This window comes from Cervus canadensis, chromosome 1 (assembly GCF_019320065.1).
Source record: "Cervus canadensis isolate Bull #8, Minnesota chromosome 1, ASM1932006v1, whole genome shotgun sequence".
Lineage (NCBI taxonomy): Eukaryota > Metazoa > Chordata > Mammalia > Artiodactyla > Cervidae > Cervus > Cervus canadensis.
Window position 1 is genome coordinate 11651278 of NC_057386.1, and position 23660 is coordinate 11674937.

Genomic DNA, 23660 nt, shown 5'->3' on the forward strand with positions numbered 1-23660 from the left:
GAGGGAAAAGATCCCAGAGGGTCAGCAGGGCCTCCTGCCCTCTCATCCTTGAGTACATTCCCCCTGAAGTACATCCCAGGCTGGGGAGAGCTGCTGAAAGGCCAGATGGGGATCCCTGAGAAGTGGGAAAGAGGCGGTAACCAGGTTGAGGAAGGTGACGTGGCCCTGGCTCCGTAGCTGGGCCCCAGGCTGTTTGCTCCACTCGCACCGGCGTGGGCGTCCAGAGCCCTCACTGCCCCCACCGGTAGGACTTGGCCCAGGACCCTGGCTTATCCCCCATCTGGGCTCAAGTCCAGGGAGCTCAGTGGGCAGGCTGCCCAGCCCGCAGACCTCCATTCCAGCTGGGGCAGGGACTCAGGCCCCAGACAGAGCCTTGAGGTTGGGAGGAAGTCGGGACACCTCTGGCCATTCACTTGTCTGACTGTGGATTTTTAGGCCTGCCTGCAGGGGCCCATCCCCGAGGCGCCCAGAATGCCCCACTCTGCACTTGGAGCGGCCAGCAGGAGCCATGGTGTCCACTACACTTCCCATCTACCCTGGGATTTTGTGAAGCCCAGGCCCCATCCCAGAGTTTGGTTGCCCCTTCTTTCCTGAGTGACCCACCCAGTTTACATGATGAGCTGAGTCTAGATCCCAGACCCCCTTTTGATCTGCTACACTCCCTCCTCCCACCTGCTCCTGGCCCCAAGAGCCTTTACTGGCCTGGCTGGTTGGGAGGAAACCCAAGTCTTGGGCCTCTTCTGTACCTGTGGAGCCTCAACCTGCCTGGAGAGCCCACCCCACATCCCTCCTTGGACAGGGGGTATAGACCTGGAGGCTTAGAGGGTAGGACTGTTGTTGTCTGCCCCTACAGCTCCCTGAACCAGAGAGCACGGCAGGGTCTCATTTGGAGCCCAGCACCACCAGCACCCCTGCCATCTCCTTAAGCCCCCTACTCCTGCCCCCCGCCCAGAGCTCACCTGCAAGACTTTGCCATCTTAGCAGGCTTAGCCTGAGGAGTAAGTGAGGGACAGGGAGGAACAGGGAGGTGTCCTCGCAGTCACAGTGACCTCAAGGGACAGGGAGACCCTGTGGAACTTTTAGCTGAAATGGAATTTGCAGATATCAGTGCCCCAGCTTGAGGTGGGAGAAGAAAGCCCCTGCAGCCCCTCCCCTGTCTTCCCAGGGCACCTTTGACCCAGCACCCCACCTCTGGCCTTGACCCAGCACTGCATCCAGAGGGTTGAACTTCCGGTGTCCACCTGTGCTCTGTCCCGTTATTGAGAGTGGGTCACCCTGATGGCTCCATCAAGGCTGTGACTGGGCACCTCCTCTATTGTAGTTACTCAGTGGGGAGTGTCTTTGAAATGATGTGATATCTCGTTCCTCTTCAAACACTGGATTCACTCATTTATTTATGTCAGTGTAACTTGTGGATATTTATTTACTTCAGTCTGTTATAATGTGTCACTGTCATCATTTAATCTGGTGATTGAGTTGTCTCAGGTTTGGCCCCTTCTGCTGGATCGTCCTCTGAGCTTCCTGTGTTCCCGGCTTACCTGAACCTCTCAGCTTACCCCAAACCTTTCCCCATTTTTCTTGGGGCAGTGTCCCCAAGAAGGCTGATGCCTTTCCTCAGAGGATATTAGAAGCCAAGTTCAGGGTGTAGGTGTGCTCATTAGCACTGGGGTGTTGCTCTCAGTTCTTCTTTGGGGGCAGAATTGGCTATGTGTTCTAGACGTCATGACTACCCACTATACACCTTCAGCCCTAGGGACACTGTCTGACCCCACAGGGCTCATCCTGGCCGGTCCCTCCCCGTCTGTAGCTCATAGGATCTGCCTACCTGCGTGTGCCCTACCCCCACCCCCACCCCCCTCCCCATCTCTGCCACCACCCCCTCCCCGTGGTTGTATTCAGACCCAAGTCTTCACTCCAGGCCTGTCTCATGAATGGACACTGCCCTCCACTGGCCAGGCTCTGACCCCGCAACGGGCCGTCCCTCCCCACCCACCAGGGCTGTGATACTCCGCATTTTCATGAATCTGGAAGAGTGCAAAAATGCAAGGCAGTTGCTGTTAGAGGTGTAATGAGACCCATGCCTTAACGAAATCGTCTGGTCACTGTCCTGTGGACTTGTGCCATTCCAACTGGCCTGGCCCACAGTAGCCAAGGGTGACATCTCCCTCACCCAGAGCTGAGGCGAGGGCTAGGTGTCTGACCCAGGACCCATCTCGTTCCCAGCCACCTCACCCTCGTTGGTCTGAATGTCTCAGGGAGCCAGGCAGCCTGTGGGTGAGGGTGGAGGGCAGGAGCATGCTGCAGGGTGGGGGTGAGGGGGTAGTCTGGGTTGGGCTGAGATGCAGGCTGACGTCAAGAGACTCTCTGAGGGACAGTGTGTGGCCTGCTGTCATCACACTGACCCTCTTGTGCCCTGCAGAGGAGGAGGATGTGCTGGCCTTCAACCTGCAGCGCCTGGCCACCCTGGCCTCAGCCTGGTCCCTGGTCGAAGCTGCTAACCTGGACAGCCCTGCCTCCTTGGCCCAGCCCCCTACCGCTGACCCCTGCAGGGCTCCCACGCTCACCCCCCGCATGCAGATCCTGCGGCGCAAGGACACCTGGACCCCCAAGACCAAGCCTGTGAGTGGTGGGGGGGCCCTGGTTGCCCCCATTGCCCACTGCCATGACGGTGGGCGGGGCCTTGAGTGCCGAGGCTGGCCACCTGCCCACCCCATCGCGGTCATGTAGCTGGGCTCACAGGCCTCTGTGCCCCTGCCCACTAGGTGTGCCCGCTGAAGGCTGCCATCGATCGGCTGGACACGCAGGAGGTGGAGATGCGCGTGCAGCTGGCGGAGCTGCAGAGGCGCTACAAGGAGAAGCAGCGGGAGCTGGCCCGGCTGCAGCGCAGGCACGACCATGAGTATGGCCCAGGCTGGCAGTGGGGCGGGGGCGGGGGCGGGGGGCGGGAGTGCGGCTTGTGCAGACGCCCCCAGTTCAGGGCAGAGGCGGGCACGGCCCAGCCCAGGGCCATCGCCTTGTGGCCAGGGGTCAACCTGTGTGTGCTGGGGTGAGTGGGGACTGGAAGGGGGGGCGGCCTGGGAAGGTCCCCAGAGGCAGTGGAACCATGAGGCAGTCACCCAGCAGAGAAACCAAGGTGCGGTACGGTGTGGGGTGGAAGAAGTACGCAGCAAAGGCTAGTGCAGGACAGAGGCTGGTCCTTGGGTGGTGGGGCAAAGGGTGAGGGTAGTGCTGTCAGAGAGGGGGCCAGGGCAGGGTTGGGCTCTGGGGGGCAGAGGGAACCCCAAGTTTGTCATAGCAGTGGTGGCAGCTCACCTGACTGGTGTGTACAGGACGGCTGGAGCTGGGAAGTAGGGATGGTGGGACTCTGGCTCCACGGGGTGGCCAGGCTCCCCAGGCCCAGTCTTGGGACAGCTGGCTCCCACCATATCCCCCAAGGGCAGTGACCTCTGCTGGACGCTTGCCAGGGAGCCAGGAAGGGCATCAGTCTCTGACCACCCTTCCTGCGGTCCCCAGGAGAGAGGAGAGCTCAAGGAGCCCTGCCAGGCGAGGGCCTGGCCGGCCACGGAAGCGCAAATACTCCAGTTTGCTGCCTGCCCTGCGCCCCAGCGACAGCAAGAAAGTCAAGTGAGTCCTGGGTGCAGGGGTCCCGTGGGGTGCCTAGGGCTGAGGTTACTCGATGAGGCTGGGCTGGCCCCGGTGCCCTTAAGGCCTGACCGGTGGGACTGGGCTCCTCTCTGGCTCCCGGGGCCACAAGAGCCCCTCTCAGAGTCTCTCCTGAAGACCCAGAACCCCAGGCCAGATGTGGTGGTGAGCGTGGCGGTGTCCCGGGCCCTGAGCTCAGGGCAGACAAGCCCCACCCCCTGGGCCTGGCACGTGGCCACTCCAGCCCCACGCACCTGGCTGTAGCCAGGGCGGTGGCATACCCCCTGCCCGGCCCCAGCCCCCACCCAGTCCCACGAGTGCGAGGCAGTGTTGCGTAAAAGCCTCTTTATCTGCACCGTATAGAGTCGTTGGTCACGCTGCGGTGCTGCGCACGGCTGCCGGCACGCGGTTATTATCCATTACCCGCCCGGCGCAGTCGTTGGCGCACTCCCGGGCCTGGTATAATTGTCCTTCTCGGCTACAAATTGCCTCTCCCGGCAGGCCCATTTGCATAAATCCTCGAGTTCCTCCAAACACGATTGGCGCGGCGTGTGCGCACTGCATCAATCCTGATGATTTGGTAATAATAGTTAAATCGGCACTAAATGGTTCCTTCAATTAAGACAGAGGCAAAAAATTAATCTCAGGGCTTTATGTCACAAAACATTAGCAAATGCAGAGAAGGTTACAGGGAGGGGAATTCTCCTCGGCTGCGGGCTGGGGAGGGGACGCACCATATGGCTGGGGGGAGCCTCCTGGGGCTGTCCCTCCACCCTGCCCAGGTGTCACCCCGAGGGGCCTCCAGGGGGCTCCCTTTGAGGACTAGCCAGAACTGGGGGGCTGCTGGCTAAGGCCAGGGCCTGGCAGGGGGCCTTGTCAGGGATCCTCTTGTCGAGGCTGCCCCACACTTGTCTCAGACCCACCTGGCACCAAGAGCCAGCCCGAGTCTGGAAGCCAGGTCCTGGTGCTTGCATCTGGCCACTTTCCCCACTGACCTGAGAAAGCAGGCCCTGGTTGGCAGGGGAAGGAAACCAAAGCCAGGGCCCTCCCTTCCTAAGGACTGGGGTTCCCTCCCACCTCTCCCCATCTCGGGCTCCTCTCCACTTTCTATCCCTCTCTGGGCCCCTACCCTGCAGTAGCTGCCGACAGTTGGGCTCAGGCAGGAAGTGGGAGGGCCAACGCCCCGGGGCCACGCGTGGCTGCGGGTTGGCTTCCTGGCTGGCCTCTCTGGGCAGGAAGGTAAAAGTTGACTTCTGGCCACAGAAGGCCAGGGCCGGGTCAGGGCCCTCAGCCTCCACCTGGGACTCATTTTCATTAATGCTATGTGGGTGAGGGAGAGGGCAGGTGAGAGGCCCAGTCCCCAGCCCCTGTTTGCCCAAGGACAGAGCGGAGCTCACAGCCTCACACCTGTGGGACATGGAACCAGGCTCAGAGTCAGTGGCTCCCAGGGCCTGGGAGCTGGGCTAGGGGGAGTTCAGAGTCCCTCCTTTGAGACCAGGAATTGAAGGCAGAGGACAAAGTTCTGAGGGGTCTGAGCCCAGCAGTGGGGGTCCCAGGGGGCTGGGAGGCAGAGCCTGGGCATGAGTTTCTCTGGCCGCTGCCCCCCCCATCCTTTTCCTGACCATGGCAGAGATGCTTCAAGTGGACCCCATTCTCAGCAGACTCTCCTCACTCCCTCTTTTTTCCTAATTGCGGTAGCTGCTGGCCTTTGGACTCAATAAGGGCCAGGCCTGGGACTGGCACAATCCCACCCCCACCTTGCAGAGAGACACAATGAAAAGCACCCCCACTTTCCAGGTAGAAAGACTGAGGCTACAGCCCAGGTCACACAGTGGCCCAGCCGGCTGCAGGGCCGTGGCCCCTGAGCAGTGGGCAGCGGGGGCCGGCTGGGTAGCAGGTGCCCCAGGGGCTCAGCACTGGCCTAGCTCGCCAGTGCCCCCCGCAGCAGTTCTGGGTGCTTGGAGGAGCCTGGCCCAGGGACACAGCCTTGGCCAGGAAGGAGGCAGGGCCCTCACAGGGAGAAGTGGGTCTGCAGACTTAGAGCTGCACTGCACGCCCCCCACCTCCACGTGGCGTCCTGGCTGCCACCACAGGGCCTGTCATGGGCACAAGGCCCGGGTGCCCCGGTGTGACCTCCGCCCCCCGTGCTCCCAGGGCTGTGCGGTCTAGCCTGAGCCTGCTATGTGCTGAGCTGCGGGGCGGCGATGATGAGCCTTCGAAGAAGCGAGGCCGGCTGGAGCAGGGCACCTACGTGGGCCTGCAGCCCACGTCTGCGGTGAGTCCCCGCTGCAGCCTTCCCCTTGGGCCGGGTGCAAGATGTCAGACAGACAGGACAGGGAGCAGGCGGAAGACCAGCCCCAGGCTGAACACTGCCGCCCCGCCCCGCCCCGCCCCACCACCCAGCTGGGGTCCCCTTGCTCAGATGAGCAGATGAGGCCCAGAGAGCTTCGTATGCCTCACACAGAGGCGGGCCCCTGAAGGTATGAGAGGAGCTGGTTGTGCTCCATGACACCCCCCTCCTCTGCTCACTGCAGCGTGAGGAAAGGAGCACATAGGTGTCGTGGGTCACAGGACGTACTGCCCTGGTCACAGGTGGACGATGCATACCTGGTGCATACCTGGTGTAGTGGGTGGGCCAAGGACAGCTATTCCTCTCTTGGGACAGGCTCCCCCGGGGTGCCAGTCCCCCCATTCCTTCTCAATGCGGTGGGTACATCCTACCCCACCCCTATTCTAGGGTCCTGGGAGGGACAGGCGAGAGGTGGGTCTGAGTCTATTGTCACTTTGCCTGTCCCTCCCCTAGTAGGAGGCTGGTCCCTCTGTCCAGGACAGGACAGACGTTTGGGTCCTTGGCCTCCCTCCCCAAACCTGAGTGGGTTGGGCGCCTGGGGAGGCTGTGAAATGGGGGACAGACAGGCACAAGTTTAGGCTCCACTGGGCAGGCCTTGTGCCCGGGGGGCCAGAGCCCTCTCAGTCATTTTGGAGGGCAAGGCCAGTGACCTGCCACCTCCCAAGCCTACCTACCAGTGGTAGAAGGGAGGCCGGAGGTTGCAGGGCCGTGGCTAAGGGTTGGGGCACCAGTAACTGCAGCCTCCACCTGCCTGTTCACAGGAGAAGGTTCGGTGCAAGAAGAGCAGCAGTCAGGGCGACCTGGCATCTGCTGTGGCCCACAAGGTAGCCCAGCTGAAGCCGAAGGTCAAGAGCAAGGGGCTGCCCACTGGCCTCAGCCCCTTCCGGCGAAAGGAGGCCACCCCAGGGGGTCGTATCCGGAAGAAGCTGTCACGAGCCAAGAATGCCAAGGCGTCTGGGGCGGCCCGGCACCCACAGCCCGACGGCGGCATTGGTGGCAGGGAGGCCCCTAAGTTCCCAGCCCAGCCGGCAGCGGCCGCAACACATGAAGCAGGCAAGTTGTTAGTCCGAGCATCGCAAACAGGGCCTCCACGCTCATTAGGGGCTGGGGGAGGGGGTGGTCAGGGGCTCTTGGAGTGTGCTGGGCCCAGGGAGACCCTCTTGCTGGCCTAGGATGGATTCTCCGTGTCCCACCCCCACACAGGGGGCCACGGGGAGGAAGCAGACAGCTGGATGCATCCTGGAAAGAGGGGTTAAAAATAGCCCTTCTGCCTGCTCCAGCCGGCCTTCCTGCTGTGTCCGGCCGAGTGACCTGGAGAGGTTATCTGGCCCCCAGCAGACACACATGTCCAGAGACAGGGGCCTGGAAAAATAGATCCTTCCTCTCTGCCAGCCCCTGCCCCCTCCTCCAGGTCCCGCCTGGGAAAGAACAAAGGGAAGGAAGAGGAAGCAGGAAGACAGAGGGCATCTGGCAGGAGGACGAGTGAGGGAAAGGGGCTGCCCCTGGGGATGGGAACCCTCAGCCCTGCAAGGTGGGGGCCCCACTGTCCAGCGCGTAAGGAAGGGAGATTGAGACAGAGAGAGGGAGGTCAGAGAGGCCGCCCCTTCTCCTTCTGGTCTAAACACCCTCACCTGGATACCTGGCCCAGGTGTCTGCCCTCGGAGCAGCCCCCATACGACAGTGATGGACTCTGCTCGGCCCCCGACACATCCGCACACATGAACCATCCACTCCCCTAGCCACACCCCAAAATGGCGCTGCTCTGATGCCAAGTTACCTGGACCATCCACCTCCCCACAGACAGCGGCTCAGACAGTGAAAACTGTGACGGTCTGCTGGAGACAGAAGAACCCCCCAAGGAGCCTGGGCTGGTGCTACATGCTGGGACCCGCATGGCCGTGCTGGGGCCCTCGCCCTCCTCCGTGGTCAAGATGGAGGCCAACCAGAAGGCCAAGAAGAAGAAGGAGAGGCAGAGCTTGCTAGGTACCCAGGGAGGGCTGGGCTGGGGCAGGCCGGGCCGGGAGGGGCCCCGGGAGGCAGCTGGGGCTCCTGTGACGCCCGCCCTCCCTCCCTCCCCAGGGGCCTGCCGCCTCTCCAGCCCCGAGAGTGAGGTCAAGGTCAAGCGGAGGACGGTGAAGACCAAGGTGGGCAGCAAGCTGGAGCGGGCCCCAGGGCGCAGGCCCCCAGGGGGGCCCGGCAAGAAGAAGGCCAAGGCCAAGGCCAAGAGCGGCCTGCGGGCTGAGCCGGGGGCCGCACCCAGCAGGGACGCCCTCTGCGGCCCTGCCCGGGCCTTCGCCTGCCATGAGGAGGGCAGCAGGCTGGCCAGCGAGCGCCTCAAGAGAGCCACACGCAAGAGCACGGTGCTCCAGCCGGGGCTGCGGGTGAGGGCCGACGGGTGCCCCGGGGTCCTGGGCTCGGCAGGGGGGGTACTGGATGCAGAAAGCCTTTGGGGACCCTCACCCCACTCTTCTCTACTTGCTACACCAAGTCACACCCTGGGATTCATACTCAGGGTCTGTCTGAGTCACTCCACGGGCACACCGGGGGCAAGGAGGTTTGTGCCACCCTCACCTCACCCCTCTCCTCCGACAGCGGAAGAATGGGGCCCTGTCCATTGCCCTGTCGCCCCGCAACGCCAAGGCCATCCTGGGGAGGGGCCGGAAAGCGGGCAAGGTGAAAACCAAGGCCGTTGGCAAACAGGTAGCATCCCTGCCCCAACCCCAGGGAACTGGCTGGCCCTGACCACCCGCCCCCACCTGTCCCAAGGGAGCTGACCCCTCTGGCCCCCAGGGCAAGGGCCGGGCGGTCACTCGGCTCCTGGAGAGCTTTGCGGTGGAGGACGACTTTGAATTTGAGGACAGCAGCTGCCTCTCGGAGGATGAGGAGGAGGAGGAGGCCAGTGGCCCCCTGAGCGCAGAGCAGAGCGCCGCCCTGGGTGAGTGGCCAGGAAAGGGCTCGGAGCATTGGGGAGGGGCAGTGGTGGGCAGGCGGGGGGCCGGGCACTGACGCCCTGGTCTCCCCAGCACGCTCATGCACCATTCATAAGGAGGACCTGCAGGACGGGCTACCTGTGCTCATCCCCAAGGAGGACAGTCTGCTGTACGCGGGCAGCGTCAGGACCCTGCAGCCCCCCGACATGTGAGGCCCTGGCGTGTATGCAGGGAGGGCTGTGGGCGGGGTGGGGGGTCTGCAGGCCTAGCTCATGCTCCCGTTGCCATGCCCCGTCCCCCCCTCAGCTACAGCATTGTCATCGAGGGCGAAAGAGGCAACCGGCAAAGGATCTACTCACTGGAGCAGCTGCTGCAGGAGGCGGTGAGGGGACAGCCCCTGCTCGGCTCACCACCCCAGGGAGGTGGGCCTGATGGCACCCAGCCCCTCCTGGGCACCCCTCGGCCAGCCCTGCCCGCTCACGGCTGCCGAACTACTGTTCCCGCAGGTTCTGGATGTCCGACCGCAGTCCAGCCGGTACCTCCCACCCGGCACGAGGGTCTGTGCCTACTGGAGCCAGAAGTCCCGCTGCCTGTACCCAGGCAACGTGGTACGAGGTGAGCGCCACCCGGGGACCCCAGCGAGGTCCATCAACTCCTCCCCTCAGGCAAAGCTACAGGCCGGAGGCCCCTCCAAGACTCTTAGAGTGCCAGGGAGGGGACCCTGTCTCTCAAGGAAGGCTTCCTACCAGCCCTGCTTCCCAGGCCAGAGCAGATCGGATAGGGCAGACGATAACCTCAGCTCCTTGGTCAACAGGAAAAGTCGAGGGGCTGCCTGGGTGGGGACAGGATGGAGCCACTGGCTGACCAGAAGGCCTAGCAGAGAGGGGCCCGAGAGCCCTAGGACCTGAGGGTTATGAACTGGTCACCTGGGCACCAGCTCTCCTGGGTGAATTCTTCTGCTCCCCGCTCCCCGGCACAGGATGTGGGGATCCTGGGGTCAGACAGGTGGGTGGGCAAATTGTCTGGCAGGCCTCAGCCAGGCATGTGTCTGCATCTGTGAGCCTGTCCACAGGGGGAGGTCGGGGGCCCTGCGTCCCTACGTGTGTGCCCTGGGATGCTGGTGATGGATGGCGGTAATATTGCCTCTCTGGCGGCACTTCAGGAGGTGGAGGGGAGGCGGGCTGCTCCCAGCTGCCACAGCAGCTCCAAGGTCAAATGTGATCAGGGAGCAGAATGTCCCAGCATCATTTGTCAGGCGCTCCGGAGCCCATCCCATCATTCTCCTGTCCTGGCCACCTGGCCACTGGGGAGAGCTTCTTGGGCCCGGAGCGTAGGGCGGTGTGCTCAGGTGGGCCCTATCTCCAGGCACCTCCAGTGATGAGGAAGAGGACCTGGACTCCGTGGTGGTGGAGTTCGACGACGGGGACACTGGCCACATTGCTGTCTCCAACATCAGGCTGCTGCCTCCAGACTTCAAGATCCAGTGTGAGCCCCAGGGCCCTCCAGGGTGGCGTCCTTCCTTCCTGGATCAGCCCATATGGCTGGAGTTCGGGCGGGCTTCTCCTGGGTCCAGACATTAGCTCCCTGATCTCCCAAGAGGAGGCTCATGGGGAAGAGGTCACCCTGGCAGCACAGCGCTGAGGCCACTGGTCCACCCTGCAGGCACCGAGCCCTCGCCAGCCCTGCTGGTGTCCAGCAGCTGCCGGAGGACCAAGAAATCTTCCTGTGAGGCGCCCCCGCCCAGTGAGGCCACCGCTCCCAGCCTGTCTCCTAAGGCTCATGACGGGTCCGAAGCCTCAAAGACCTCCGGGAAGAAATCCACAGGCAAAGACAAAGCTGGTACTCACAGGACCTCGGGTGGGGAACTCCCTCAGGAGTGGGGGGGAAGGAAGGGTGGGAGGGTGGTTTCTCTGACTCTACCTGGCCTCTCCCCAGGCAAAACAGAGCTCCTGACCTCTGGTGCCAAGCCCCCCGCGGGGGCCTCAGACCACTTCTTGGGCCGCCGGAGCAGCCCGCTGCTGAGCTGGTCGGCGGTGGCGCAGACCAAGCGGAAGGCGGTGGCCGCGGCAGGCAGCAAGGGGCCAGGAGTGCTGCAGAACCTCTTCCAGCTCAACGGCAGCGCCAAGAAGCTGCGGGCCCGCGAGGCCCTGTTCCCCATGCACAGCGTGGCGCCACCCGTGTTCGGCAACGGCTTCCGCGCTGACTCCTTCAGCAGCCTGGCCAGCTCCTACGCGCCCTTTGTCAGCGGGGCCGGGCCTGGCCTGCCCGGGGGGGCCCACAAGCTGCTGCGGGCCAAGAAGGCCGAGGTTGAGAAGGGCGGGCGGCGGCGGACAGGCGGCGAGTTCCTGGTCAAGCTTGACCACGAGGGCGTGACCTCCCCCAAGAGCAAGAACTGCAAGGCGCTACACGCTGGCGACAAGGACTCGGGGCCCAGGCCAGGGAGGCCCCTGCCCAGCCCCAGCTACGGGCACCCAGCCCTCGTGGGCAAGGACAGGAAGGGGCGGGCACCCGTCCACCCGCTGCCCATGGGGCTGGCGCTGCGCAAGTTCGCGGGCCAGGCCGAGTACCCGCTGCCCTGCGACAGCGACTGCCACAGCTCCTACTCAGACGAGGAGGAAGACGGGCCTGGCCTGGCACCTGGCGTGCCCTCCCGCTTCCTCGCCCGCCTGTCCGTGTCTTCCTCGTCCTCGGGTTCATCCACCTCCTCCTCCTCTGGCTCCCTGTCCACCTCCAGCCTCTGCTCCTCGGACGACGAGGGCTCTTCCTACAGCTCAGACGAGGAGGACCCCGCCCTGCTGCTGCAGACATGCCTCACCCACCCAGTGCCCGCGCTCCTGGCCCAGCCCGAGGCCCTGCGCTCCAAGGGGGGCGGCCCGCACCCGCACGCCCAGCGCTGCTTCCTGTCCAGGGCCACCGTGGCCGGTGGGGGTGCGGGCGCGGGCCCCAGCAGCAGCAGACCCCGGCTCAAGCGCAAGGAGGCCCTGAGCTTCTCCAAAGCCAAAGAGCTGTCCCGGAGGCAGCGGCTGCCCTCCGTGGAAAACCGGCCAAAGATCTCAGCCTTCCTGCCCGCCCGGCAGCTCTGGAAGTGGTCGGGGAACCCCACGCAGGTAGGTGGGCCTGGCCCGCGCAAGCGCCCTCGAGACTTGCCATTTGTCTCTCCTGCACACTGTCGCTGTCATTCCGGCCTGTGTCCCCTGCCCACCCTGTGCCCCTGGCTGTCTCCTGCAGAGGCGTGGCATGAAGGGGAAGGCCAGGAAGCTGTTCTACAAGGCCATCGTCCGGGGCAAGGAGACGCTTCGCATCGGGGACTGCGCGGTCTTCCTGTCGGCCGGGCGGCCCAACCTGCCCTACATCGGCCGCATCGAGAGCATGTGGGAGTCGTGGGGCAGCAACATGGTGGTGAAGGTCAAATGGTTCTACCATCCGGAGGAGACCAAACTGGGGAAGCGGCAGAGCGACGGGAAGGTGGGGCCGCCTGGTGGAGGGCAGGGGTCCCGGGGGCCTGGGCAGGCTCAGAGTGGGGGTCTGGGAAGAGGTATCTTAGCAACTAGCACCAGCAGTCGGAAGAAGGGGAATGATCACCTATGAACATCCCCCCTCCCTGTACCCACACCTCAAGGTGCCTCTTCCTAAGGGTCACATGGGCCCAACAGGGAGTAACATGGCTGAGGGCTCAGGCCCCGAGCCAGGCCACCTGGATCCCTCCCTGACCACTTCTATGACTCCTAGTGGAGTGGGTGACAGTTTCACCTCATGGGGGGCTGTGACCCATGGCAGCATGTAGCACCAAGCAGGTCCCACCCTCAGCAGCGCCCCCCTACAGCAGACCCTCTGGTCCCTGCCTGCCCAAACCGATCTAAGACCCTAAACACCCCCAGCACACTCTCCTGTCTTCCCTGAGAACCGTGTTTGCAGATGGTGCAGAAACAAGTGTTTCTTGCACTCTGCCCACCCACCGGGGCTCTAGGTGCCGGCTCCCCCGCCACACGGTTAAAATCTTATCCAGAGCTGAGGGTCCCAGGGTCGGGTGGGGTGTGCTGTCCCACGCCAGACCTGACCCCAGGCGCTCCTCACCCCGCTCCCCGGCAGAACGCGCTGTACCAGTCCTGCCACGAGGACGAGAACGACGTGCAGACCATCTCCCACAAGTGCCAGGTCGTAGGGCGCGAGCAGTACGAGCAGATGACACGGAGCCGCAAGTACCAGGACCGACGGGACCTCTACTACCTGGCGGGCACCTACGACCCCACCACAGGGCGCCTGGTGACGGCCGACGGCGTGCCCATTCTGTGCTGACTCTGCGCGGACGGCCGCAGGTGACCCACCCGCCCAGCGGTGCCTGGCGTGCAAGCCACAGGCACGAGAGGACGCAGCCCCACGCCTCTGAGTAGGAGGCTGGCCCACACCTCGGAGGGGCGAGTCTGAGCAAATATGCAAACCCACCAAGGCAAGATCCAGGCTTTTTATTATTATTATTATTATTATTTTCCCTGGAAAGCGAGAGAGCTTTTAGGCGTCGGAACCCAGTCCCATCCGTCTGCTGCGGAGGGTCAGCTGTGCCCCCAACTGGGATCCGCCGGCCCTCTCTGTTTTCCCGCATCGGCAGTTCATGAGAGATTAGAATCCAAGCCATATTTTCCCTAGTACCTCCGACTGTCTCCCACCAGGGAAAGCAGAAATCAGGTGTGTTGTCTATTTATTTCTCTATGTAAATATTGTATTCCTTGCGGGGAAGTTTTATGGAAAAAAAGTGGAAAAGGATTTTTTTTTTCCCCACACGCGTGACAAGGGTGTGTGTGGGTGAGTGTGTGTGTGTGTCTGTGTATGTGTGTGTGTAGAGATTTTGTTCTGAGGGGTCTTCTTTGAAAATGCACTGTTTTCCTCAGCCTAGCTGAGTTCCAACTGGGGTGTCTGTAACAACAGAGGCAGGTGGGGCGTGGTCCGAGGGGCCAGAGGCCACAGGAGGGATCAGACAGAACCCTAGATTATACCTGCTGACCTCTTGGGGGGACTGTCTAAGATGGAAGTCACACTCGAGTTTATTTCCTTTTAATTCATCTCCTGGGGAAAAATGTATTGGGGGAGGTCGATGATGAGGGTCCCTTGCGGGGTAGGAGGGACGCCAGAAGCAGGCTCCCCAGCCCAAGACTGTGACTGCAGCCATATGTATCTTACCTCTATTTAAAACAAAGCAAAAATGAACAAATGTTTTAAACTATCAATATGAAAGGATGATGTTTTGATTTGATTTCCTGAATATTCCAAGTTATTTCCGATTTCCGTTTCAATAACCATCTTGCCCAGCCTCCACTCAGCAGGAAAGGAACTGGCCCTCCCCAACTCACGTGGAGTTTTGCAGGCCTTTTCTGCAGCCGCTTGGCAGGGCCAATGACCTGGCAGGCTAGTGCTTGGGGCCCAGAGCAGGGTTCCTCCTGCCCACACCCCAGCCTCGGGTACAAGGAGCGCTGCTCTGCCCAGCACCATAATTACTGTTGTGCCGCATGCGTGTCCCAGACCCTCAGCACCACCCCAGTAATCCCGGAGAACATGTCACCCCTTCACTTTTTCTGAGGCCAAGAGGGACAGGCAGGGCAAGCCAGGCCCGTGACCCAACAGCCCTTCCCTCCCCCCCAAAAACCGCACTGAGGGATCCATGCTCCCATGTCACGCTAAGGGTCCCCTGGCCTCACTGAGAGCCCCAGGAAGGCCCCCCACGTTAGCCACTGCTCCTTAGCACGGGCTCTTGTGTGACCCACAGACCCACACCAGGTACCTGGGAAATGAGTCGGCGGGTGCCTGGGCCCGCTTTTCTTTCCAACCAGGAAATCACCCCGCCCACCCGGAGGGCCCCTCCCCCGCTCCTGGCGGCTCCAAGGAAAGTACAGGGACAGGGAGGGGTTCCCCTGCACCCCAGCTTTCCTCTCCCACCCCAACTCTCCCCTTTGTCTCGGCTCGAGTGCAATATTTCATTCCTGGTGGTCGTCCTGGAGACGGCCGCCAAGGTCCTGCTGGCGGCTGGGGAAGTGGAAAGATGCCGTGGAGAGGACACAGCCAGCTTCCAAGGCGCATGTGGGGAAGGGCCAGCCATGGACAGTAGAACCTGAGGCTACTTCCAACCCCAGTCTGCAAGGCAGGAACGAACAAAACAGGCAGCCTTTTCTTGGCCCTCCCGCCCTCCTGTTGGTTATTCTCCCTCGTCTGTGGACTTCTGTCCTTTGCTTTTCTCTTCTCATCCCCTCTGTCCGCGTGTGCGCGGACAGCGCGGCCTCCCACCGTGGTTAAACCTGGCAAAAGCACGACTCATGTAAATGTGTAAACTAAGAGGATGGTTGATTTTTTTTTCAATGTAAACACTAAAAACAAACAAACAAAAAAAAATGCAAAGGTTTTATGAACAGCAAACTCTATGTAAAGGCATTTTAGTATTAAATTTTTTATTGATAACTTGCTTAAGAATAAATATATAAACTATTGTACAGGTTTTCAGTGGTCCAGAATCCTAACTGCACCCCAGCGTCCAATGTGTGTGTTCCAAGGGGACTCCCTGGAGGCCCCAGAGGCTGGGGTCTCAGCAGACAAGGGACTGGGGCAACGGCGAGGCCTACCCTGCAGCAGCCTAGAAGAGCCAGAATTGGGGGGGCTGGGCCTTTGAGAGGCACATGCAGCCAAAATGGCTTTGGAGTGGCCTTGGCTTTGAGACCCCCCCACCCAGGACAAGGGTCCCTCTCTTGATAGATCTCTCCCAAGGTGGGTCAGATGTCCAGCCTGAACATGTGGCCAGGCTGGGTGCCCCTGGAAGGGAGGAGGGGAAGGTACAGGCATGGGGGAAAAAGGGGTCCCCAAAGTGGAGGGGAGGGGTCTGGGCAGACCGGACAGCACTCTCCTCACAGAAGGCATGAATTTACTCATTTGACAAATATTTTCAGCTATGCATGAGTTACACTCAAACAGCAGTCCTGATTGTTCAATGGATGGTTAGCCCCCATCAGGGCCTGGGGGATGTTGGGCAAGGGTACATCTCAATGTGCGCCCCCCCCTCCAGAGAGCTCCGCTCAGTGAGGCTGCAGCCCTGAGGGCCCCCCAGGAACCCTACCTGGGGGGGTGGCGCTGTTTTCCCTCCACCTCTAAGACCTCCTGGGGAGGACCCCTTCAGCTGAAACTGGGACCCCGATGAGGGGAGCTCAGGTCAGGGCAGAGAAGTGTGGGTAGTGGGGCTGTGACCCCCCCCAGGGGTGTCAGGAGCTGTGGGCCATTCGCACAGGTGCACACACACGCTGCCAGCCCATCCACTCTGGGGCTACCGCAGGCCAGCCCTGACCACGCCCTGTTCCCCTTTCTCATTTCCTCCACGGGATGATTCATTCAGAGAAAGCAGACCCCTCCCTGGGGTGCAGAAGGCCCAAGGCCGTGTGACCAGCCAGGTGTGACAGGTGAGGCCTGACAAGTTCTTCCCTAGGGCCGGTCCAAGCCCATCAAGGAATCCGATGAGAACGGGGCTCCTGAGCAGGAGGCCTGGGGCCGCAAGAAGTTGGGACAATCAGCCCGAGCTCCCAGGCTCAGCCATGCCTGAAGGCAGACAACCTGGCCCTTAGATTCACCGAGTTTATGAGTCAGCAGCCCCCACTCTGCAGGCGCAGGTTTCCAGCTGCTCAGGAGGGAAGCCCACTTCCAAGGGCTGCAGGAGGGAGAGGAGAGGGCGAGCCCAGAGGAGGCCTTGGGGACTAGGATGAGCGGCAGAAGGGGTCTGAGCAGGGGAGTGCTAGCTGACCACAGTTTCTGGCTCAGAGGCCCACTGTAGTGGGGGAAGGGGGGCTGGGGGAAGCAGACAGAGATCCCTGTGGGCTTGAAAGTGTATTGGTTATGTGCTGGGGCAGAGTCCAGGCAGGACCATGGCAGGGAACAGGGAGGTGAGGAACATGGCTGGCTGGTGGCCAGGAGGTACAGAGGAGCAGAAGCAATAGCTGGACTGTGGCCAGGGCCAGAGCCCGAGTGCAGGACGGGTCTGCACTGTCTGCTGGAGATGGGACACACAGAAGTCTCTAGGCGGAGTCCGAAATCAGACTGAGACGCCTCCCTCTGCGACCCCACAGTCAGACAACCAGCACCTTGGGGAGACACCGGCACCCAGAGAAAGACCCTAAGGGACTGGTGTGGGGACAGGAGTTCAGGTCTGGGCTAGAGGGTGAGGGGGTCCTGCAGACCAGAAACCTGGGAGGGTTGTCAATCGGCACAGAAACGGGGGCCAGTGGGGGTGAGCCGGGAGGCAGGGAACTACAGCGACACAGGTGAGGACCACTAGGGTCCGCCCCCAGCCCTCCTACTTTCTCCTCCCCTCCCCCAACTCCTCCCTCTTCCTGCCTTAACACCGTGCGGCTCTTGCCTTCTAGAACCTCCTGCCCACCAAAACAGGGCCTGGCAAGGGACGGAGGGTGGGGGCAGGGGCACATGAGAGGCCACAGAGCCCCAAGGGTTAAACATGCGAGACTGCACTTGGATCAAGACAAACGAGCCATTATGTGAAATGCTGAAGCAAGATAAGTGATGGCATTGGGTGAGTGAGATCAATAAAAGTGATGTTTTATCAGGTAGAAATGACAACCCAGCTGATCGCAATTCGTTTTTAATACCACAAACCAATTGGGGACAGGGGCTTTAATTGATCTTGCCCGGCTGGGGCGAGGTGGCTGGGGGCTGGGTGGGGAGCAGACCCAGGCTGGGGACAGGGGATCTCGGTTCTGCGGCCTAGCCATCAAGGGTTCTTCCAGGCACTCAGCCGGCCAAAGGCCAGTGGCTGGTCAGGTTCCTAGTGGCCTCCCAAGTCTGTGCAGCTTCAAGAGACCCTGCCAGGCATGGAGGGACCCACCTCTGGGACCCCTGGGTGAGGAAGTGGGCCAAGATGACACCAAGAAGGGTGACCCTAAGGGCTCCCTTGCCTCCCAGAGAGAAGCTGGGGTCTTGACCTCCATTCTTCCTGCCACCCACCCTCTGCCGCCACCCCCTCCCCTTCCCCAGCACTCCCCATGACAAGTCAGCACCCCCCCAAGCCATTTCTGCTCTGAAAGTCAGGCCACCTGCTGAGACCCAGGACGGTGACAGGAACAGGGCTGCTGGTACACGAGCTCCAGGGAGACAGACAGGCTGGGGATCATCAAGGCGAGCCCTCACCCAAAGCCCCCGGGGTCAGAGTGGCTCAGGCCTCCGGAGAGAAGGATGAGTAGAGGTGGGCCAGGCGGGGTGGCCAGTGGGAGCACAGCCCGGGACCGCAGAATCCTTGTCTGTGAAACGGGGTCCCCGACTCTTGCCACTGAGGAGATCGGGGGAGGTTGGTGGGAGGTAGTGAGGGATGTCTGGACCCACAGGTGGGCCAGGGTCTTTTCCATGGGCCACACGCCACTGCCCAGGCAGGAAGGGACTGACCGACAGAGCCCCGGGCTGAGCTCCTCACACTGCCCCGCATGCCGCTGCCTCTACACCCTCCCCACTGGAAGTGAAAGGGCTCCGAATGTGGGGACACGCACAGGCCTGAGCTGGACACGGTGGAGCCAGATTCCACACCCCTGTCTGCCTCAGGGGCCTGGCTCTCCCCTGCCTGGTGATGCCTCAGGACCTAGGAAGCCGCCCCAGCATCTCCATCCAGGGGCCCCCGGCATGCCCAGTGGCTCCGCTGAGAATTGATGAGGCTTCCCTCTGGGTACACTGGGGGTGCTACCTGCCCTTCCCCAACAAATATTCACAGGGCCACCTAGGTGTCAAGAATGTATCCCCCTGCTGCCCCAGGGGGGATGTCAGATGGGTCTCCAAAGCCACACCTCCCCCGCTCCCTCCACACTAGCCTGAGGCCCTAGGGCCCCCACGCAGCCCCTGGCCCAGCCCTGAGGATGGATGGGAGGAGTGTGGAGCTGATGGGGCCAGCGCTCTAGGACAAAAAGGACCTGAGGAAGAGAATTGGGGTGAGCAGAGGAGAGTGTTCTGAGTAGCGTCCTGGGGTGGGGGTGGTAATGTTCCGCCTTCCCTTCCGCCCCTCTTCCCTCTATTGGCTGCCCCTTCCCCAAGCCCCAGCTCCCAGAACTGAGCCAGTCAGGAGTGCGGCTCATTCGTCAAGCTCTGTGTCCTGAGGCCAGCCCAGGCCCCCTGGAGAGTCTCCACCACGCCTGCTGGGGTCCAGCCCATGGAAGCTATGGGCCTGGATGGGGTGCTGTGGGCCCTGACGGACAGTGCTGGAGCCCCTCCCTTCACCCTCCTCACCAGGAGCCCAGACCAGCTCTGGTGGGAACAGAAGATTCAGTCACACCTAGCCAGCTTGGTCAGCACGGCAAGAGGCCACTGCAAGACACAGGAATCAAGGCCGTAAACCGAACCGTCTGGGGTGGGCAGGCCACAGCTCCGTGACTGCACATTCTGCTATCCTGACGGCCCATCCTCAGAGGCTCCCATCCCCACTCCACACCCTCAAGAGACCTGGGAGGGCCCAATTCGGGCATAAAGAGGACAGGCTGGCCTCCAAACTGCCCCTCTATGTGCTGTACCATATTGAAGGGATGGAGCCTGGAGCCAGCGCTCTCTAGGCATTTCCATCAATTCTGAAGTTCAGACACATTTCAACTTCTACTCAGCCTACTCAAATCTCCAGGGCTGGGGACAAGGCCCTCCCCAGCATCTAGAAGCAGAAAGAGCAGCCAAAGAACGGTTCTGTCACTTTGCTGACGGAGAGTGAGCCGCTCCGAGCCCAGAGAAAGGCTTGAAATAAGCTCACCACACAGCTGTGGGCACCTGATGCCACTGCAGAGCTTGGAAAGGCTTTTCTTAGGTTCAAGCTTGGAAAAGCTTTTATTTTCTTAGGTTCCAAGTTCCCTTGACAGTGTCCCTTGCCCCCTTCCACTGCTTAGATTGAGCTTTCAGGCGCTCTCTATCGTAAGCCACCTCAACCTCAGGATCAGCGGGGCCTACTTGAATGAGTGTTTCCAGCCTGACTCTGCAGGACTCCTAAGGCAGACTGCATCCGTTTTCAGAGAAAAAGCAAGACTGACCCAGCACCCTAGACTTGCCAGGCCAACGCCCATTGTTCAGGGAGAACCTTTACCAGTCCTGTCTTCCTCAACAGAAAAGGACAGGGGCCCCTGGTGACACCCAGGGCTGGCGGGGAAGGAGGCAATGCCTCCCACCCTTCCCAAACATCCTAGAATCCGCCATCCTGCCCATCAGAGAAGGACACGGCCTACATCTTTTCTCACCTCCCGCAGATGTGATCGGCTCCTGGCAGGAACACAACTTGTTTTCATCTGTCTGCTCACCCAACCATCCATCTATTATTTCAGCAAGTATGTGCTGAAGACCTACTGTGTGTTGGGCCCTATGCCAGGCACCACGATGCAGCATGGAGGGGATGACACAAAGTGCCCGCCCTCTGAGAGCTTGAGCCCGGCTGAGAAGGCTGGCCCAGAAACCACGGCATCCAGCAAACGCAGAAGCTGTGCGCAGGGCGCCAGGCAGGGAGCACGAAGCAGCTGCAGGCTGAGAAATCCAGGTCAAGGGCCCGGCGGGAGGGAGGGGAGCTCCTCTCCCAGGAAACCCAGCCCCTGGCAGAAGCACTTCTAGGGGCATCCACAGCTGCTTCCTTTAACTGGTTTAATCTGAAGAAGCTTTCAGAGGAAGGCTGAACTAGGGCTTCGCTGGGTAGGAACCAAATTCCACTGGCCTCACCTTGAAAAACAGCAATGCGGAGAACAACTGGAGACCTGAGTTCTCAGCCCTGGGGCAGACTGGCCCTGAGGCCAGCAGGAAGTCTGCTCTTTCTGAGCCTGGGAGTGGGGACTGGGGCTCCACTGAGAAAAACCGCTCCAGATGCCGGCACGGTGAGCTAAACCCGAGGCCTCCCACAGCCCTTCTGCCCTAAGGTTCCCAGCAGTCAGGAGCCTCAGGCTCCCCAACCCTTCCCGCAGTAATGGAATGGTCCAGAGACCTCCTCAACAATTTGGTTTGCTGAGAGGGGAAAGTTAAAACCACCCTTTTTATTTGGGAGGTTTTGAACAAGTTTAAGATCTTGCCCCTTGTCAGGAAATCTGTTTTCACTTATAAGAAACAGACTCAGGGGCCGGCGGTGAGCAGGGGGAGTGTCAGGAGACTCCGCACTGACAGGGTAATTATATTTTTCTCTACCGGGCCTTCAGCCGACCCCTCTGATCCTGGGCAAAACACCCCAGGCCTGGGGTTCCCCGAGGTCCCTGCAGTGGCTCCCTTCTTGGAGTTCGCTGGACGCGGCTGTGGAGGAACTCCGCAGGAAGGGGACACGAGCCCAGTGCCAAGGACAAGACAGCACCGGAGCAGCCTCTGCTCTGGCCATCAGAATTTCCGCGGGATCAGCAGGGAAACCACACCACCCCAGCCCTGCGGGACACCATCCTAAGGCCTCCCTCCTTTGGCCAAAATGGAAATGTCAACGCCCTTGAAGCCTGCCTAAGGCCAATGTCCCAGTGGTCCAGAAGCCCCTGACCCAGCAGAAGGAGCCTCCTCTGTAGTCTGTGCCCAAGATGACCCCACCAGGGAGATCCACAACAGGAAGAAGCCATGCTGGCAGCCAGGCCTTACTCTAGTCATATAACCTCAGCCTAGCCAATCAGAGTGCCTCTCCCACAGTGATTGGTTTTGGAGTGTGCATGTGACCCAAGCTGAGCCAATTAGGGTCTGCTCCTGGCTCAGGAGAGCTGGAGATATGAGCATAGCCTTACTTTAAAAGCCAGGTGGGATGCATGAGCTGCAGGTGCAGGTGAAGCCTGTATCTCCTGGCCTGGTACTAAACCCCAGCGGGACCACCCTCTGACTGGATCGGGTCACCAGATAACATACGGGATGCCCAGTTTAATTTGACTTTTGGATAAACAACAAGTAACTTTTAGTATAAGTATGGTCCATGGTAATAGGGATATACTAAAAATTATTCAGGGTCTGAGATTTAAATTTAACCCAATATCCTGGGACTTCCCTGGCAGTCCAGTGGTTAAGACTCCATGCTTTCTCTGCAAGGGGGGAGAGTTCAATCTCTGGTCAGCAAACTAAGATCTACACGCCATGTGGAATAAAATAAAAGAATAAATTTAACACAACATCCTATGTTTATTTGCTACTGTGGGATGATGGGTTGAACTTGAAACCCAACTGGTGCTCCCAACACAAACTGGGTGCCCCCCAGCCCACCTGGCCATAAACAGGTGTATCCAGCAGCTTTTTATCAGGGGACAGAAAGGGTACACACTGAAGAGGCCAAGCAAACCCTGAAGGCACAGAAAGCCTCTGGAGCCTGCTCCTGCTGAAAACCCAGTTCTGGCTTGGCGGGGAGGGGCAGGAAACACTGCTCTCCAGCCCAAATGAGGGGCTGATGCCAGGGCTGGGGGGTGTGCTGAGACTAAGAGGGCCAGCTCTCAGGTCCTCTCCTTTCTGCCTGTCCAGCACCAAGGGTACACGGATCATCCAGAGCTTTGCCACCTGCCTCCGGTCCTGCCTTGCCTCCTATGCCCTGAGAAGATGGGGTCTGGAGGGAGGGTGGTTATGGCTGCTCCTGTGTCCTGCTTAACAAGTATGGAGACAGCTTTGAGCATTTCAAGGAAGGGAGTGATAGGGGCTTCATGGTCTTGAGCCTCCTTCACCAGATAGTGGAAATCTGAAAAGTTCTTAGCAAGGTCTGCTTTTCTTGGCCTATCTCCCAACTACAGGTCCTTGGATAAGCCACTTGCCTCCCTGAGACCTAGGTTCCCTGCCTGTGAAAATAAGATGAAATGTGAGGACAGTTCATTGGTAGAGACTCCAGCATGTTTTGTGTACCCCATGGCCTCTGAGCTGCTGGGCCTAAGCAATGACTGTATCTGCAGAGAGGGACAGAGACAAAAGGTCATTTGTTACCTTCAGCATCATCTCTTCGTTTCCAGTTACCAGCAGGGGCAGAGACTGTGTTGCCCCAATGCGTCTTCCCCTTTTCCTCAGTAATAGAACCACAACTTATAACTAGGCACCTGACTACCCAGAGCTAAGATCACATTTCCCAGCTTCCCTTGCAGCTATTCCAAGTTCTGGCCAATCAGTGTGAAGCAACATCATGTGCAATGGAAAGTGTCCTTAACACAGGGGCTGTGCTCTTCTTCGTCCCTTCTCCTCTCCTGCTTGTTAGAATGTACATGATGGCTGGTGCTTGAGCAGCCCTCTTGGATCATGAGGAAGATTCCGTATTTGAGAATACTAGGGCAACAAGACAGAAGGAGAAGGAGCCTGGGTTCCTGATGACTGTGGAGCCTCTAAAGCTGCTCTGGAGGCTTTTTGTGAAATGTTTCTCTTGTTTAAGTCGCTGTTATTTTGGGGTTTCTGTGGACATTAATCCTCACTGAGTGTTGGATCTTGCTCAGTCCACCCCCAGTCTCTCAGGCTCTCCTATCCTGCTGCTTGTCTGTCGGTATTGAGGACTTCCACTTCCACCTCCTGCCATTCTGCTGGGACACCTCTTTTAAGAGTCCCTGGGGCAATCTGATATCTAATGTGGTTCATTCTCAGTCCTGATGTCACTGCCAGGTCAGGCCCTCTCACAACACAAAGCGCTCATCACAGTCTATAATTATGTATTTATTGTGGATTTCCTTGATTGCCTGCTTCCCAGGACTGTCATTAATGTGAGGGCAGGGTTCCTGCCTGTGTGGGTTTACCATTATGTCCCTGTACCAGCTCAGGGCCTGGGCACAGGTGTGCACCAGTTGGGT

At 60.3% G+C, this 23660-nt stretch overlaps 1 protein-coding gene across 7 annotated transcripts in view; it reads left to right on the top strand.

The window, feature by feature from the left end:
* BAHCC1 (BAH domain and coiled-coil containing 1) overlaps positions 1-15403 on the top strand; it is a 60413-nt gene extending 45010 nt beyond the window's left edge. For 5 of the 7 annotated variants that reach the window (XM_043463104.1, XM_043463124.1, XM_043463114.1 and 2 more), the window contains 17 exons: positions 2420-2619; positions 2763-2899; positions 3436-3624; positions 5797-5917; positions 6754-7045; positions 7793-7975; positions 8072-8373; positions 8585-8692; positions 8783-8927; positions 9016-9130; positions 9229-9304; positions 9429-9537; positions 10288-10407; positions 10585-10761; positions 10858-12029; positions 12151-12387; positions 13012-15403. In XM_043463104.1, the coding sequence (XP_043319039.1) occupies positions 2420-2619; positions 2763-2899; positions 3436-3624; positions 5797-5917; positions 6754-7045; positions 7793-7975; positions 8072-8373; positions 8585-8692; positions 8783-8927; positions 9016-9130; positions 9229-9304; positions 9429-9537; positions 10288-10407; positions 10585-10761; positions 10858-12029; positions 12151-12387; positions 13012-13218 (3890 nt within the window). In that variant the 3' untranslated portion in view covers positions 13219-15403. The remainder of the gene's footprint in view (positions 1-2419; positions 2620-2762; positions 2900-3435; positions 3625-5796; positions 5918-6753; positions 7046-7792; positions 7976-8071; positions 8374-8584; positions 8693-8782; positions 8928-9015; positions 9131-9228; positions 9305-9428; positions 9538-10287; positions 10408-10584; positions 10762-10857; positions 12030-12150; positions 12388-13011) is intronic. The other 2 variants (XM_043463133.1, XM_043463141.1) reach the window with 2 other exon arrangements.
* The last annotated feature ends 8257 nt before the right edge of the window (positions 15404-23660 follow it).